This window comes from Arachis hypogaea, chromosome 4 (assembly GCF_003086295.3).
Source record: "Arachis hypogaea cultivar Tifrunner chromosome 4, arahy.Tifrunner.gnm2.J5K5, whole genome shotgun sequence".
NCBI classification, from domain to species: domain Eukaryota; kingdom Viridiplantae; phylum Streptophyta; class Magnoliopsida; order Fabales; family Fabaceae; genus Arachis; species Arachis hypogaea.
This window is the reverse complement of record NC_092039.1, coordinates 128,657,007-128,671,584: the sequence shown is the minus strand read 5'-3', so window position 1 is coordinate 128,671,584 and position 14,578 is coordinate 128,657,007. Positions and strand designations below refer to the sequence as shown.

Here is a 14,578-nt window from a genome sequence, read left to right as displayed (position 1 = left end):
CACATCATGATCCAAACATAAAAACTGCGAATATCGAATTTGATCTAATGAGTTTAGTGGGGATTGGATCGAAATTTCAGCCATATCCCATCTGTAAACACCCCTAGCAATAATAACTAAAAATTTATAATAATTATATTTTTAACTAAGAGGAAGTGTAAAAAAATATACTAAATACAAGAACATTTAATCAAATATTAAAAGAAAATTTTACTTTAAAACAGTTGGACTTTTTTTGCTCATATATATATATATATATAAAATAATAATATGATCATTGTTTTATATATCACACAAATATAAACGTTTTTTTTTCTATGATCTTAAGAAAGGTTTTGTAAGTCTCTAACCTTGTTATCGATTTTTGTAGTGTTAGCTCTCATATTATCAATTTGATTCATATATAATTCGGATGATAAATTATTTGGTGACGTGCTTCCTTTTTTTACTGTGATATACTTGTTTATTATTATTATTATTATTATTATTATTATTATTATTATTATTATTATTATTATTATTATTATTATTATTATGTACATTAAAAAATAACAGGCCAAATTATTGCCATAACATAATAGAAGTATGGAAGTTTATCATTCTTCTCTGATGGTTTTCAGTGGCTAAGAGAAAGGAGGTTGAATCTTAGCCCCCTTTTTGCTCAGTAACACTTGCTAGTCTTTGAAATGACTTCAGGAGACTTTTTGATTTTTTGTCTCGTCCTTAGTCACGAGACTTTTATTTTTGTCTCGTCACTTGGCACGAGACTTTTATTTTTGTCTCGTCACTTGGCACGAGATATTTTTCAGTTTTAGCTCATGTGCAGTAGAAACAGAAATGGAGTAGAGAAGAGAGAAAATTACACCCAGATATATCCTGGTTCAGCTGCTAAGTGTAGTGCAGTCTACATCCAGTCTCCATCACAACCATGATGGAATTTCACTATAATCTTCCTGATTACAGACTGTAAAGTGCTAACCCAACTTACAAGGGAATTCCCACAGAATCATGAAACACAACATAGATGAACAAAGAAACTCTAAGGATATCTATGGCTTTTTCTTTTAATTTTGCACTCTCTACCTTTTTCCGCTCTATGGCTTTTTCATACAAACCTCACTGTTTGCCTTTTTCCATGAGACTCAAGACACGACAAAATTAAACAGAAAAATTACAAAACAAAATACATTGAAGGAGAAGAGAAAACTGTTAGCTCAGGTAGCTCTGAGAATTTTGTGCCTTGCACTCTCACACTTTCTCCTTACTCCAAACAGTGGCTGTTCTCTCTTTTTATAGAAGAGGGAAGCCTCCACTTTTGAAGCCAAAAACCAAGCCAACTTCTTCTTCTCCAAGAACAAAACCAGTTCGGCGAGAGAGAGAGAAGAGATAATCCATGCAAAATCCAGCATGCAATTACCTCTAGTCCTTCATTGGTCATCACTCTTCATCAATCCGAGCGCTCCATCCTTGGCTTGCTCTCCAAGATGGATTTCTGGCCCTTGATGCTTCATGATGATGATGACTTCTTCTGCTCCACTTTTGCTTCCTTCCTCACGTAGCCACCCTAGCTACCTTCTGTGATGAGTGAACCCAAAAGCAGTGACAAGCCATCTTCTCCAAGATCTTCTCCTTGCTGGCCGAATCTCCTTCTCCATGTTTTGTATGGAGAGGCTAAGATCTCACCACCATATCTTTCCTTTCATGGTTGCAGATCTTAGCCACTACATTTTTTTTTTGTTTTCTTGCCATCATTGTGATGGTCTTGTAGCTTGCCTTCCCTTCTTTTTGATAGCTCAAAGTCTCCATGGTTTGCTGTGTAAGGACCGAAGAGAAGGAAAGAAATGAGAGAGAAGAAAGTATGAAGAAAAGCAATCAAGTGGGTTTGAGTAAAATAATTAATGTGAGTTGCTTTTACTTCCCTTAGATGGAGTAGCGTGTAGCATTGCTAATCACCATCAAATCAATTTGTCAATTTCTCTCTCATAGTTCCCATGCAATAAATGATAATTGAATGAATTTGAAATCCATCACATGGTTAGAATTGAGATCCGTTGGAAGGTATAGGCAAATAACAACATTTGCTTTCCTGATGAATTATTTTCGGATCAAGTATTGGAGTATCCAACCAAGATTTTGAGTTGGGCTAATGATAATGTGAATTGAATCTGGTCCATTCAAAATATTTCAGCCACATTTCTTTGATTAAGATCAATTGGGCTTAATTCATTAATACTGGCCTAACTAACAGAACCATTAATTCAGCCATATAAATTCAATTCCAATGCTGAGTATATGAATTGGGCTAGCTAATGTTTTTCGGCCCAACACTAAAATATGCATTGCAAAAATATTTAAATCAACATATGAAAATTAAAATCAAAATAATAATCTTGCAATTAATCACATTAATAATGTTTGATCATCACTAAATTAGAAACAGAATTTTCCAAACTCATCATTCTCTAATAGAGAAAACAAAATTCTTTTCAATAGTTTATTTAACGTTTAGTAGAATAAAAATAAATTTTATTAGAATAAATTTTTAGTACGAGTTTAATATTTTTATTTATCATAAAATATTTATAGAATTACTCGTAGATAAATTTTGGAAAAAAGAAAAAAAACATGATTTTTAATTTTATTTTTAAATAAATTTTATTTTTATTTTTCTATAATATTAATTTTTTACCGTATATAATTATTCAATTATTTTTTAATCATATATAAATAAATTACTCTTAATAAGACTTTTTTGTGTTATTCAATTATCTTTTTTAAAAAAATAATTAATTATTAAAATAATTAAACTTTTCACAACAAAAATAATAAAAAAAATTAAGAACGAAAAAAATTAACTATCCTGATAATTTTTTGTATTTTTATTCATATTTTAATTATAAACATAAATATAATTTAGTTATATTATTTATGAAATGTGACTATAGATATAAATAAAATTTAGTTATATTACTTATATATAGTTTCATTATATTGTATTGCTTATAAAGTTAAATTATAATTATGACAATAGAATTGTTCTTGTATTTTTATATGTGTGACTAATTAGTGGTGTTAAAACATTACTCTTAATTATAAATAAGGTTTATAATTTAAAAAATCAAAGACTCAATTAAAAAGATACGAAAAAAATGATGTTAAAATATTCTAACTCTTTAAAATAAAAATATTCGAAATTCAATTAAAAATTATTTAAAAATTAAACTCAATAAAAATTTATATTCAATGTGTTTTGTATTAAATATATTTAATAACCTATTATATCATATTGGTTGAAATTAGTTTTTATAATGTTAATTTTTTAATAACACTTTATTAGAAAAAATCATCTTTTCAGAATTTTTTAAAGAGAAAGTCTAGGGAGCCAATGGCTTAAGCGTACAATGTGTACAATGAAGGTTTAGAAAGTATTAGAGATATCATTATTAGTGTTACGCTTTTGGGATGAGTGATTTCAGGACATGGTATAAGAGTTCCAGATGCGGAAGGTCAAGAATTCGAACCTTGGTGAACCCAAAATTAACTTTTTATAACATGAGATGTTTATTATCCCTGGTATCCGGATGGTTATCCTTGGTATCCGGGTTATTCTGCATAGTATAAGTGATGTTCATTTAATTCATAAACCAAAGATTTAGCCCATTGTACATATTGTACACTTAGGCCATTGGCTCCCTAGCACTACTCTTTTTTAAAAACTAATTAATATTATATATATTTTGTTATATTACATCTTGTTATAAAAAATTTATTTATTTCTAATGCTTATATTAAAAATAAAAACAAAATTTAAATTAGTAAATTTTAATCTATAATATAATAATATAGTAATTATTTTATATATTGTACGAATAAAAATTAATTATTTTTTTATTTATAAAAATTTTAAGAGCTTTTATATATATATTTTGATGAATGTGATATATTTTTTTATGTAAATAATTTTTTTTAAAAAAATCTAATAGTTAATTTATTATCTTTTTTGTTTTAGTCCAAATTAAATGTTTTTTATTGTTTCTGGAAAGAAAATCTTTTGAAGAATTTAATAATATATGATGAGAAACACTGAATAAATTATACAAAAATCAATTAAAACATAACATAAAAACATCTTTAAAAAAATATATTTTAAACATCTTTATCTGAGTGGCCTCTTAATTAATTTCACATAAGACTAATAATTGACCGTCGTTAAATAAAAGTTTTGTCAAATCAATCCAACCATTTAACGATTTTCAACCATGACTCCAATTGAGTTTTTATCTAATGGAAATGGTACTCCACAGACACGCGGTGTGCTGATGCCAGGTTGGACGCATCCACTTGAATCTTTATAACTCCTCCCCTTTCTCGCTCTCTCTCCGCTCTCTCGTCTTTAGTAGTCGGCACTCGGCACATCACAGGTCAGGCACAGTAAAAGCAAAGCCCCACTCTTCTGATTTTTTTATTCTATTTCAAAATTCAGCAGGTGATCTGATCTAATCGGGCAACAATGTCATCATCGGAGGACGAGGGAGGTGAAGAGTACCTCTTCAAGATCGTCATAATCGGAGACTCTGCCGTCGGCAAGTCCAACCTTCTGTCCCGCTACGCTCGCAACGAGTTCAACCTCCATTCTAAGGCCACCATCGGCGTTGAATTCCAAACTCAAAGCCTCCAGATCGACAACAAGGAAGTCAAGGCCCAGATTTGGGACACCGCCGGCCAGGAGCGCTTCCGTGCCGTCACCTCCGCCTACTATCGTGGCGCAGTGGGCGCTCTCATTGTCTACGACATATCCCGCCGAACCACCTTCGATAGCGTCGGTCGCTGGCTGGATGAGCTTAAAAGTAACTCTATCCAACTCTATGTATTTTCTTTTGATCTCTTGAATAGATCTATTCCTATGCCACACACTAATCCGATTCAGTTCACTTCAATCTGCTCACATTTCACATATATGTTAAGCTTGAATTTTATTCTAACTGTAAATTATGGTCTGATTTTGAATGGAGCATAATAGCATTGACTATAACTTACTAGGAGGGATAATTATACCTAACTTCCTTAATTGTAGAATGTCTTCTGTTGCTAACTGGCATAATACATGCTTCTGTTCTTTTGTTTCATCTTAACAAATTAACTACTCTAGTGAAATGATTAACTTAGTGTTTATAAGACAGCCAATATGCATGTTAGAGATCAGGTGTATGCTTGACTTAGCTCTGGTATATACATATATCTCCCAAGTCAAACAGAAAGGTTAGAGATAAATTATGAACAAACTATTGGATGTAGCTAGATTGAATTGTTCTTTCTCAACTCTGCTTTTTTGTTTGCTTTGGTGCTTATATCAATAGTCTTTTCTAAATCATGTTTCATTAGTAATAGATGTATAATTAATTTTGTGGTAGGAGTACATAGAGAATACATTAGGTGTAACCACCTAACAAATATTTTTACTCCTTATGTACTCCTACCATAAAATTAATTACACATCTGTTGCTAATGGAAAATAATCTAGATAACAAATAGTTCAATATTCTTTGTTTTGTGAAATCTCACTCTCTGAGTTTATTTAAACTACCTTTCAGCTCACTGTGACACAACGGTAGCAATGATGCTTGTAGGCAACAAATGTGATCTGGACAACATCCGGGCAGTAAGCATTGAAGAAGGAAAAAGTCTTGCAGAAGCAGAAGGTTTGTTTTTCATGGAAACCTCTGCGTTGGACTCTACAAACGTTAAGACGGCTTTCGAGATGGTTATTCGGGAGATATACAACAATGTCAGCAGGAAAGTTCTCAATTCGGACACCTACAAAGCAGAATTATCTGTCAACCGGGTGAGTCTTGTCAATAATGGGGATGCTACCTCAAAGCAAAACCAAAGCTATTTTTCTTGCTGTTCAAGGTGACTTCTTTTTCATATTCAGTTAGTGCATGGGCCACCTTTTTAATTCAGTTTGATTTAATTAAATGGGTTTGCTTGTTATTCGAGGGATATGATTTGAGAGAGTTCTTTAATTACAGCTATAAGTCATAATATAGTTAAAAAAACTGTTATCTTCAATTTAAGAAAACCAGTATAATTGTATAATTGGATACAATGAGCACGTAATTGCAACAAATGAAATAGACTTCCATTTATATCTTGTTAAGTGAAATTTTTCAATGATTTGCTGATTTCTTGATTTGTTCTATTGAGCGAACTTGTTTTTGGTGCTCACCGAGTGACCGTTATGATTTATCATGATATGTCACACGATAATGATAGGAAATCAATAAAAAATTAGTTTAAATAATTTAAATTTATTTTATTTAAAATTAATTAATGAATATTAAATGAAATAAATTTAGATGGCTTAGATTAATTTTTTATTATCTTTATCTTTGTTATATGTTTCACTTGGTGCTTGTTTTTAACTACGTTGTTTTTTTTTTCTCCGGTTAACAAATGAGCTTTATTATATCTTCATGAAGAATCCTTTTTAGCTCTAAAGTTGATGAATAAACACAAACTCTAAATATATGTCTAAACCCTGAGTACATTGAAAATCGAGTCCTGAACTCTCTTGTATTAGATTATTGGTTAATTAGAGGTCCAAAGTTAACTTTAAATTTTAATTTGACAGTATAGGTTATTTTTTTAAGACAGGTTGGACGGCCTTCACATTACCACATCACAAATTTGACTAATTTCTTTGAATATTAAAAAATTTTAGTATAATATTTAGTTATTAAATTTTGTAATATCTTTTAAAATTATAGGAGCGGAATAATATGTCCTGTGCGTATTAACCCTTTTACGTTAAAACATATAATACATAGAGACGGACATATTATTCTATTTTTATAATTTTAAAAAATATTACAAAATACAATAACTGAATTGAGTGTTATACTATAATTTTACTCATATCTGAACAAATAAACGCACAAAGTCACGTACATATCATCGGTCTCGATGACATGATATACCTTACCTAATAATACATACCTATGTAAAGTAATTTGAATAAGGAGATTTCTTACGTGGACATAAGAGCAGTAAATCTTCCTTTTTGGTAATAAAAGTTTCTATTATTATAAGAAAAAAATACACCACTTGGAATATATATCAGATTCTGGAGCCCGTAGCGGCAATAAAGAATATCTATTAGAAATGCGTCCGAGATTAGAGGAGGTTCTTATTCCGGGATAATAGAATAACTGGTTGAGGTAGGGGCGCCGCTGGGCGGGTTGGGGCGCTTCAAGAGGTGCTTCGGTTCTATACCTAGCGGATAATATGAACGTTTCACAAGAAAGATTGAATCGTGGAATTGATTTTAGTTAGATGAGCTCCTTTAAGCTAAGGTAACTCCGGGATAGAGGGACGAAGTGGGCTGCTTTCAAGGGCTAGAATTTCCCTGTTTCGGCGTGAGATTGGCTTAGCTTGATCTTTCTGTGTACCTAAAGTAAGTTTGTCCATAGCGTAGTAAAAGCTTAAAAGATTCTGGTCCGGTTCGGCCTTATCAAGTATGATTTATATATATATATAGATAAGTATTATAATTAAGCAACCTGTTTATTAATTCATTTGTTAATATTTTAAAGATACTAAAACTCAATCGTTAAATAAATTATTTTGTATTGTATATATTTATACACATTTTATATAGTTTTTTAGTAAAATAATTAATTATTAAAATAATCAAATTTTTTACAGACAAATAATCAAATATTTTAACAACAGTATAATCAAACCACTTATTAATACAAAAAAAAATTACTATCATTATATTTTGATTTTTTATACTCTTATTCATATTTTTTCTATAAATATGACTTTAATTTTATTATTTTTTTATAAAATTTGATTATAAAGATAAATATATAAACATTATGCATTCTAATATATATTTTTATAAAAATAATTAGTAACTTTTTTTCATATAATATGATTATTTTGTTATATATGCATAAAATAAAGCAACAACTGTGAAACTAGTTAAGATGATAAATATTTTAAAAGGAGTTATGTTACGTATACACTAAAATTAGTTATTAAAGTCAGCTATCAATATAAAATACATCTTGGAATATAAATATACATTGAAAATAAATTAAATCACACATATATTTATACACAAATACATTAGCGGCTGATTTTAGTAACTAATTTTAATGTATAAATAACAATTTTTTTAAAAGATACAGAAATATAAAGTATAACATTTTGTATTTAAAAGACGTGTTGCTAGAAAATCAATTTTTTTCGGTGAACAATCAATCAACAAAGAAGTAAATGTGAAAAGAAAACATTATTTAGCCAATTTTTAGCTAACAATCAATCTGTAAAAGCATTGCAGAGTAGGGCTGTCAATATATACCCCATCCGCGGGTATCCAATCCGAACCAACCCGTTAGAGTGCAGGTAGGTAGGGTACGGATTTAGAGTATACTCTACCGGCCTACCCTATCATACTCGCATCCTTAATATATTATATAATATATGTAAAAGTTATCTATGTAGTGAATAAAGTGAGTCTTGTACTCACAATCTTCTTATTATAAAAACTTGAAATAATCACTAAATTAGTTGATAATCATATTATTTGTAATTTTATGTTGGATTTCTTTAAGATTTTATTGTTTTTAATTTTAATTTGAATCAGTTTTTTATTTTCTATTTTATTAATATGTATGAAATTTGGAATGGTTGAATTTTATATTTTTTTTTCTGCGGGTAGGGTCGGATAGGATAGGGTTTAGAACTTTAAAGTGCGAGTAGGGTTAGCCGGTTAGGGTTGAGAGATTCTAAACCCGCGGGTAAGGTAGAATAGAGTTTTGAGAAAGTTTCCAACCGCGAGTAGGATTAGAGTCTAAATCCTATCCTACCCATTGTCAGCCCTATTGCAGAACCAACTAGCTATAACTCAAATGGCATAGTCTCTTCATAGTTACTTAGAGGTCGTGAGTTCGAGACTTCGAGTCTCCCTATCTTTGGTTTATTGATGATTTTATAATTGTCACCATCATATAAAGATATTTTATTTTAAATATTAGATGATAAATTTTGAAACTTAATTTTCATGTTATAAAAATATTATATTTATTTAAAATGTGACAAAATAAATAAATCACACTATTTAAATTAAAATTATCATGAGAAGATATTTTTCATATCTTTATTAAAGTAATTGCCTTTATTGAATTATGTCACAATTGTATCACCATTGTGCATGGCATCTAAAAGTACCCTATTTTCTATTTTTTTAAATATATTTTCATTTAATTTTGGTGATTACATTTTTGAATGTGCTTTGAACGAGTTTTTGTGAATATGTATAATAATTTTGGGTTTGAATTTTGACATTTTTAGATTTGGTACAACTTTTAGATGTGCTTAGTTCATTCAAAATGTCTGGTTCCTTAACGTTGCCGATTTCTCCCTTTAAAAGGAGAAAAAATATTTATCTTTCATTTGCCAAAATTGCGACGAACTACAGATCATGTTAATAAGAAAATCTTAAAACTCTATGATCAGTGGCGGAACTTGAAACAAAATTTTGGGGGGCTAAATAGAAAATAATTGTCAAAATATTTTTTTATATGGAACTCATTTAAGATAAGCTCGTCTAATCTCATCTCTTTGGTTTGAGTGATACTGCCAAATTTAAAACCCTTTTTCAAGATCTCGTTCTAAAAAGTTAAAGTTAAAGTCATCAGATATAACTTTTTGAACTTTTGAAGGTTATATCTCACTTTCTTCGTGATTCATTAAAGTAGAAGAACTATCTACATGTGTTGATATTGTAAAAGTTATATGTTCTTCTTCTTAAATATTAGCCTTCCTCTTAAAAAATGTATCAATTCTTTGATTTTTCATTATTATTTTATATAAAAATTTGAATATATATTCTGTAAAATATATAAATAAGAAGTTAGAAGGACAAATATTAAAATTTATAATATTTATTGAATTTTTTTATCAATTTATACAAATACAATAATATTAATACTTATTGAATATTCTATTATTTTTTATCATATAAAAAATTAAATTAAATAAATAGTAAAATATAAAATAATATTAAATTAAATAAATAAAAGATATCTAATATTTTATATTTGAACCTAAAGATAGAGAGAGTGTTGTTTATTGAACTTATTAGATACTTTAAGTCATAGTAAAGTATTTAAGTCAATTGAACTATTTTTTATCTTTTAAAAAAGTACTAAGTTTTTTATAAAAAGTTTGGGGGGGCCATGGCCACCCCTTGTCTGAACTAAGCTCCACCACTGTCTATGATGGAGGGTCAACCGTAAAGACATACAAAAATTCTAGGGTGGATGTTATCCCACACCCATACACATACCAATACCACATCCCAATCCAGCAGCAAAAACTTCTTATGTTGTCAATCTGAAAGATCCAATTTGACTTAATTATTTTTTGGCCCAAAAAGGAAACACCAGACTTAGGAATTTAACTCTCTTAATTTTTAAAAACAAGGCTTCAAGCGTCAAACTTTGAATGACAAAAATGCCTAAAAATTCGAACTGTATCGAAGAAAAGAAGTAATAATTTATGTGTAGCGGTTGCTATCGTCAACTACCACAAACAATAACAAAAGAAGTTTTTATTGATTACTTATAAGGGGAGATAGTGAATATAGGGTGATATATCCATGATGAGACATGAGTGATGACTTTAGTGATAGCCTACAATTGCCCCATGGTGAGCAGCAATATGGATCTTCTAGAAGCTCTGGCTACAGAGAAATGAAAATGACAGAATAAGCAAACTTTCTTTTCAGCGCATTGAAAAGGAAAATGACTTGTGCAGATATTTTTTAATTTGTGCATTTCACTAGCGTGAGATACATGGATGGATCGATCAGATATGAGACATCAAGTGGTAGGGTGGGTCACTAACTAGAGAGAGGTCCAATACCTCCTCATCTCAAAGCCATTCCTGCAATACTGATAGTCCTCAATGGTCTTTTCGATCTCAGACTGTGTGTTCATGACAAAAGGGCCATACTGAGCCACGGGCTCGTTCAGTGGCTGGCCTCCAATGAGCACAAACCTGAGAGGCTTTGAAGAGGAGTTGTTGTTGTTGTTCCAGACGCTGAGGCCATCCCCTTGGCTCAGAACCAGCACATGGTATGGGCCAGTTGGCGATGAAGTTGGAGAGCCGAACACTCCTTCACCTTCAATGACGTATACAAAGGAGTTCCATGTCTCCGGAATGCTCTGATGCAACTCAGCTCCGGGACGTAGCGTGAAGTCAAGGAACATGGTTGGAGTTCGAGTATAGACCGGGGAATGCACCCCCATTGCTTCTCCTGCTATCACTCTCACCTCCACCCCTTCCTGCTCTGCCGATGGTATGTTCTCGCTCAGAAGTTCTTGGTAGTTGGGTTCAATCCTGAGAAGATGAGAATAATAATAATTATAATGTGATGAAACAATGTTATTCAATTGAATTGGTGAATTCTTACATCTTGTTGTTGGCGGATAAGTTGATCCATAGCTGCAAGCCGTTGTTGTTGGTTGGTTGGGCAGGCATCTCAGAGTGAATGATTCCCCTGCCTGCGGTCATCCACTGAACATCGCCAGCTCTGATTGTGCCCTGGTGCCCTGCAAAATCTTGGTGAGTTATGCCCCCCTGTAACAAGCTAAGAGTGTCAGCCTTTTAACATTTATACGAGACAAGAGACGGAAAGTAATATATATATACCTCTAGGACGTAGGTAACGGTCTCAAAACCTGTAAATCCACGCAAGAGAATGAGAATTGATATAGATAATCAATATTTGAGGCATGTCAAATTAAATAATGTACCTACCTCTGTGGGGATGATCAGGGAATCCTCCAGGGGGGGATACTGCAAAACACGCAATGCAAACAGGGTCATATAAAAACCGACGAAGCTAAGGGAAGGGCAGGGCTTGCAAGTTGCAAGGAGATGGAGATGTTACCTGAGAAGTGATCCAACATCAAAAATGGATCCAAGTTCTTCAACTCGCTTCTGAGAATAAAAAAAAACCAAATTAAAGCATCATCATTCATCAAGGCAAGATGGATGGATGTATAGAAAGCAAGCGTACCTTCCAATGCCTCTTCTGACAACAGCCCCATCGCCTTCGCGTTGAGACTTGGCCAGAACCTTCTTGAGGACCAATCTGGGTGTGCTGAGAGCAGATGATGATGCCGACATGGTGATGGTGGTGATGTTAGTGGTGATCCTCCGATTGAACGGCAACAGGTGAAGGTGCCTTGCTATTAAACCTCTCATAAACTAGCTAGTATATGAACTATGATGATGGAGGGTTTGCAGACATGCGTGTATATATATATATACACACGGCCACGGGGATATGTATGTGATTGAGAAAGTCGATTAATATTAGAATAATGTGGGACGGAACTGGGAAGAGAAGATGAAGGAACGCGCAGACAACAGAAGACCAAGACGCCTTATGGATTGTAGGCGTGCGTGGGCAAATATAACATTGTGGCCTTGTGGGATCCACTTTCTCCCCTTTCAACAATCATCACCGTGACATCAGCCTCTTGTCATCATCATCAACCACCTAAGAGATTTTAGTTATTACAAATGAGAAATCTTTTTTTGTCTAAAACAGAATAAATCTTAATTTTCTTCTCATTTTACCTCGCTTCCAAATGTATCTATATTATTAGTTAACACTTATAGTTAATAAATGATAAAATCAGCCACATATTTTATTAATAAAGGTGATCTAATTATCTTTTCAAATAAATTCTTTTAAAATATAACAAATATAATTATTGTATTTAATTATTATATTTGTTATTATTAAATTCCGTTCAATTCAATTTAATTTGTTCAAAAAAAAATTAAATTAAACGGAATTTAATTATTGTATTTAATTTTTATATATTTAAAATATAATTTTTTTTTACTTTTATGATATAAAAGATAAATAATGTTTTAATTTTTATTTTTATTAATTATTTTTAATATCAAAAAATAGAAAATATACAAAAATATACGTATAAAAATAGTGCATACATTATTCTTATATCTCATTACAATAGACAACTAAATTTATCTTTCAAATATAAATTTAAAAAAAAATTTGTATATACACACTAAAAATTAGTCACTATATGTTTATGTATAAATATATATTGTTTAATTTATTTTTAATATATATTTCATATTTTAACACATATATATTTTACATTAATAATTTGATGTAATAACTGACTTTTTGTATACACAATACAACAAAGTACAACATTCTTATACCTCATTACTCTAGACAACTATATTATTATTATTATTATTATTATTATTATTTAGAGAACAAATTTCTTTTTCATATAAATAATTGGTGTTATTAATATATTTAGAATATATACTCTCGTATCCAAAAAGATATGTATGTTCATTGGTGAACAACTATATGATCAATTCATCACATTGTTTACAAATACTCTTAACAATGTATTTTATTTTTCTTTTCTTTTTAATATTTTGTGTTAAAATGACACGGATAATGTTTTTTCCGTTATTATATATGCTTCTATTTTATTTTATTTTATTAACACCATAAATTTTCAAAGAGACTTATTAATATTTTTTAAACTAAGCGTCAGTATGTTAAGAAAGTGAATTTACATTGAAAAAGTCTCAATGAGGTTTAATGTTTAAAAATTAAAAATTATCCTAACTACTTAAATCATTTCATTTTTTTGTTTTTCACTTAATAACTATATTCATAAAAAGACCAGACATGATTATTTCATATAGAGGTGAGAAGTAGAAACGACAGCTACAAATTAGTTTAAGGTAGTTCGACCTATTAGGGCATTGTAGACTGAAGTTACATCGACTACTATGTAATCGATGCTTAGGGTCTTTGATCGGATACCTTTTTTGAAAATGGTGTACAATGAGATATAATCGAGGGGTCGGATCGGTCTGTCTCCTAGTCCGAAGAGGTTGTCGAGGTATGCCTTTAGATCTTTTTCTTCTAATCCGAGTTTGTCAAAAGTGGGTTTAAACAGAATATCGGCCGAGCTACCTTGATCTATCAAGGTTCTATGAAGGTTAACATTTACTAAGATCATGGTTATTACTACGGGGTCAAAATGGCCAGGTAATATGCCTTGAGCATCTTTTTTAATGAAAGAGATAGTTGGTAGGTCGGTTAGTTGACTGTCTTCCTCGACTTGATATACCTCCTTGAGGTGTCTTTTTCGTGAAGATTTTGGCATTCTTCCTCCTGCGAACCCACCATTGATCATATGTATATGTCACTCTGGGGTGTTAGGAGGTGTTTAGGTCGTCCTCCTTCTTTATCCCGTCTTTTCTTTCTTGGATCGTCTGACCTGTCAGCCAGTTATCTGTCAAGTCGGCCTTCTCTGGTCAACTTTTTTATGACATTCTTTAAATCGTAGCATTCATTAGTAGAATGTCCGTACAACTTATGGTACTCACAATATTCAGTCCGACTTCTAGCTTTTTTATGTTTAATCGGACGAGGAGGTGGGAGTTTCTCTGTGTGGCATATCTCGCGGTAAACATCCACCAAGGAAACCCT

At 31.1% G+C, this 14,578-nt stretch overlaps 2 protein-coding genes across 3 annotated transcripts; one reads left to right on the top strand and one right to left on the bottom strand.

The window, feature by feature from the left end:
- Positions 1 to 4,270: 4,270 nt before the first annotated feature.
- LOC112745018 (ras-related protein RABA5e-like) lies at positions 4,271 to 6,157 on the top strand. Its single transcript, XM_072236274.1, has 2 exons — positions 4,271 to 4,847; positions 5,592 to 6,157. The coding sequence occupies exons 1-2, from the start codon at positions 4,511 to 4,513 to the stop codon at positions 5,912 to 5,914; spliced, it is 660 nt and encodes a 219-aa protein (XP_072092375.1). The 5' UTR covers positions 4,271 to 4,510; the 3' UTR covers positions 5,915 to 6,157.
- Positions 6,158 to 10,606: 4,449 nt separating this feature from the next.
- Positions 10,607 to 12,647, bottom strand: LOC112745017 (pirin-like protein). 2 transcript variants are annotated; one of them, XM_072236272.1, is made up of 6 exons: positions 12,095 to 12,647; positions 11,966 to 12,015; positions 11,833 to 11,871; positions 11,725 to 11,753; positions 11,486 to 11,652; positions 10,607 to 11,412 (listed from the first exon to the last, which is right to left on the bottom strand). In XM_072236272.1, exons 1-6 carry the CDS (start codon positions 12,280 to 12,282, stop codon positions 10,917 to 10,919), a joined length of 969 nt encoding a protein of 322 aa, XP_072092373.1. In that variant the 5' UTR covers positions 12,283 to 12,647; the 3' UTR covers positions 10,607 to 10,916. The 2 variants fall into 2 exon arrangements, with proteins under 2 accessions (XP_072092373.1, XP_072092374.1); XM_072236273.1 differs by lacking the exon at positions 11,725 to 11,753 and having other exon boundaries at positions 11,486 to 11,662; positions 11,829 to 11,871.
- Positions 12,648 to 14,578: the final 1,931 nt, after the last annotated feature.

Excerpts from the sequence above, each read along its gene's own strand:
- LOC112745017 (XM_072236272.1), bottom strand. The coding sequence starts at position 12,282 with ATGAGAGGTTTAATAGCAAGGCACCTTCACCTGTTGCCGTTCAATCGG. Across the intron at positions 11,754-11,832 it reads CCCTGATCATCCCCACAGAG|GTTTTGAGACCGTTACCTAC; the intron begins GTAGGTACATTA and ends GTGGATTTACAG. Across the intron at positions 11,413-11,485 it reads TTATCCGCCAACAACAAGAT|GATTGAACCCAACTACCAAG; the intron begins GTAAGAATTCAC and ends TCATCTTCTCAG.
- LOC112745018 (XM_072236274.1), top strand. The coding sequence starts at position 4,511 with ATGTCATCATCGGAGGACGAGGGAGGTGAAGAGTACCTCTTCAAGATC. Across the intron at positions 4,848-5,591 it reads CTGGCTGGATGAGCTTAAAA|CTCACTGTGACACAACGGTA; the intron begins GTAACTCTATCC and ends ACTACCTTTCAG.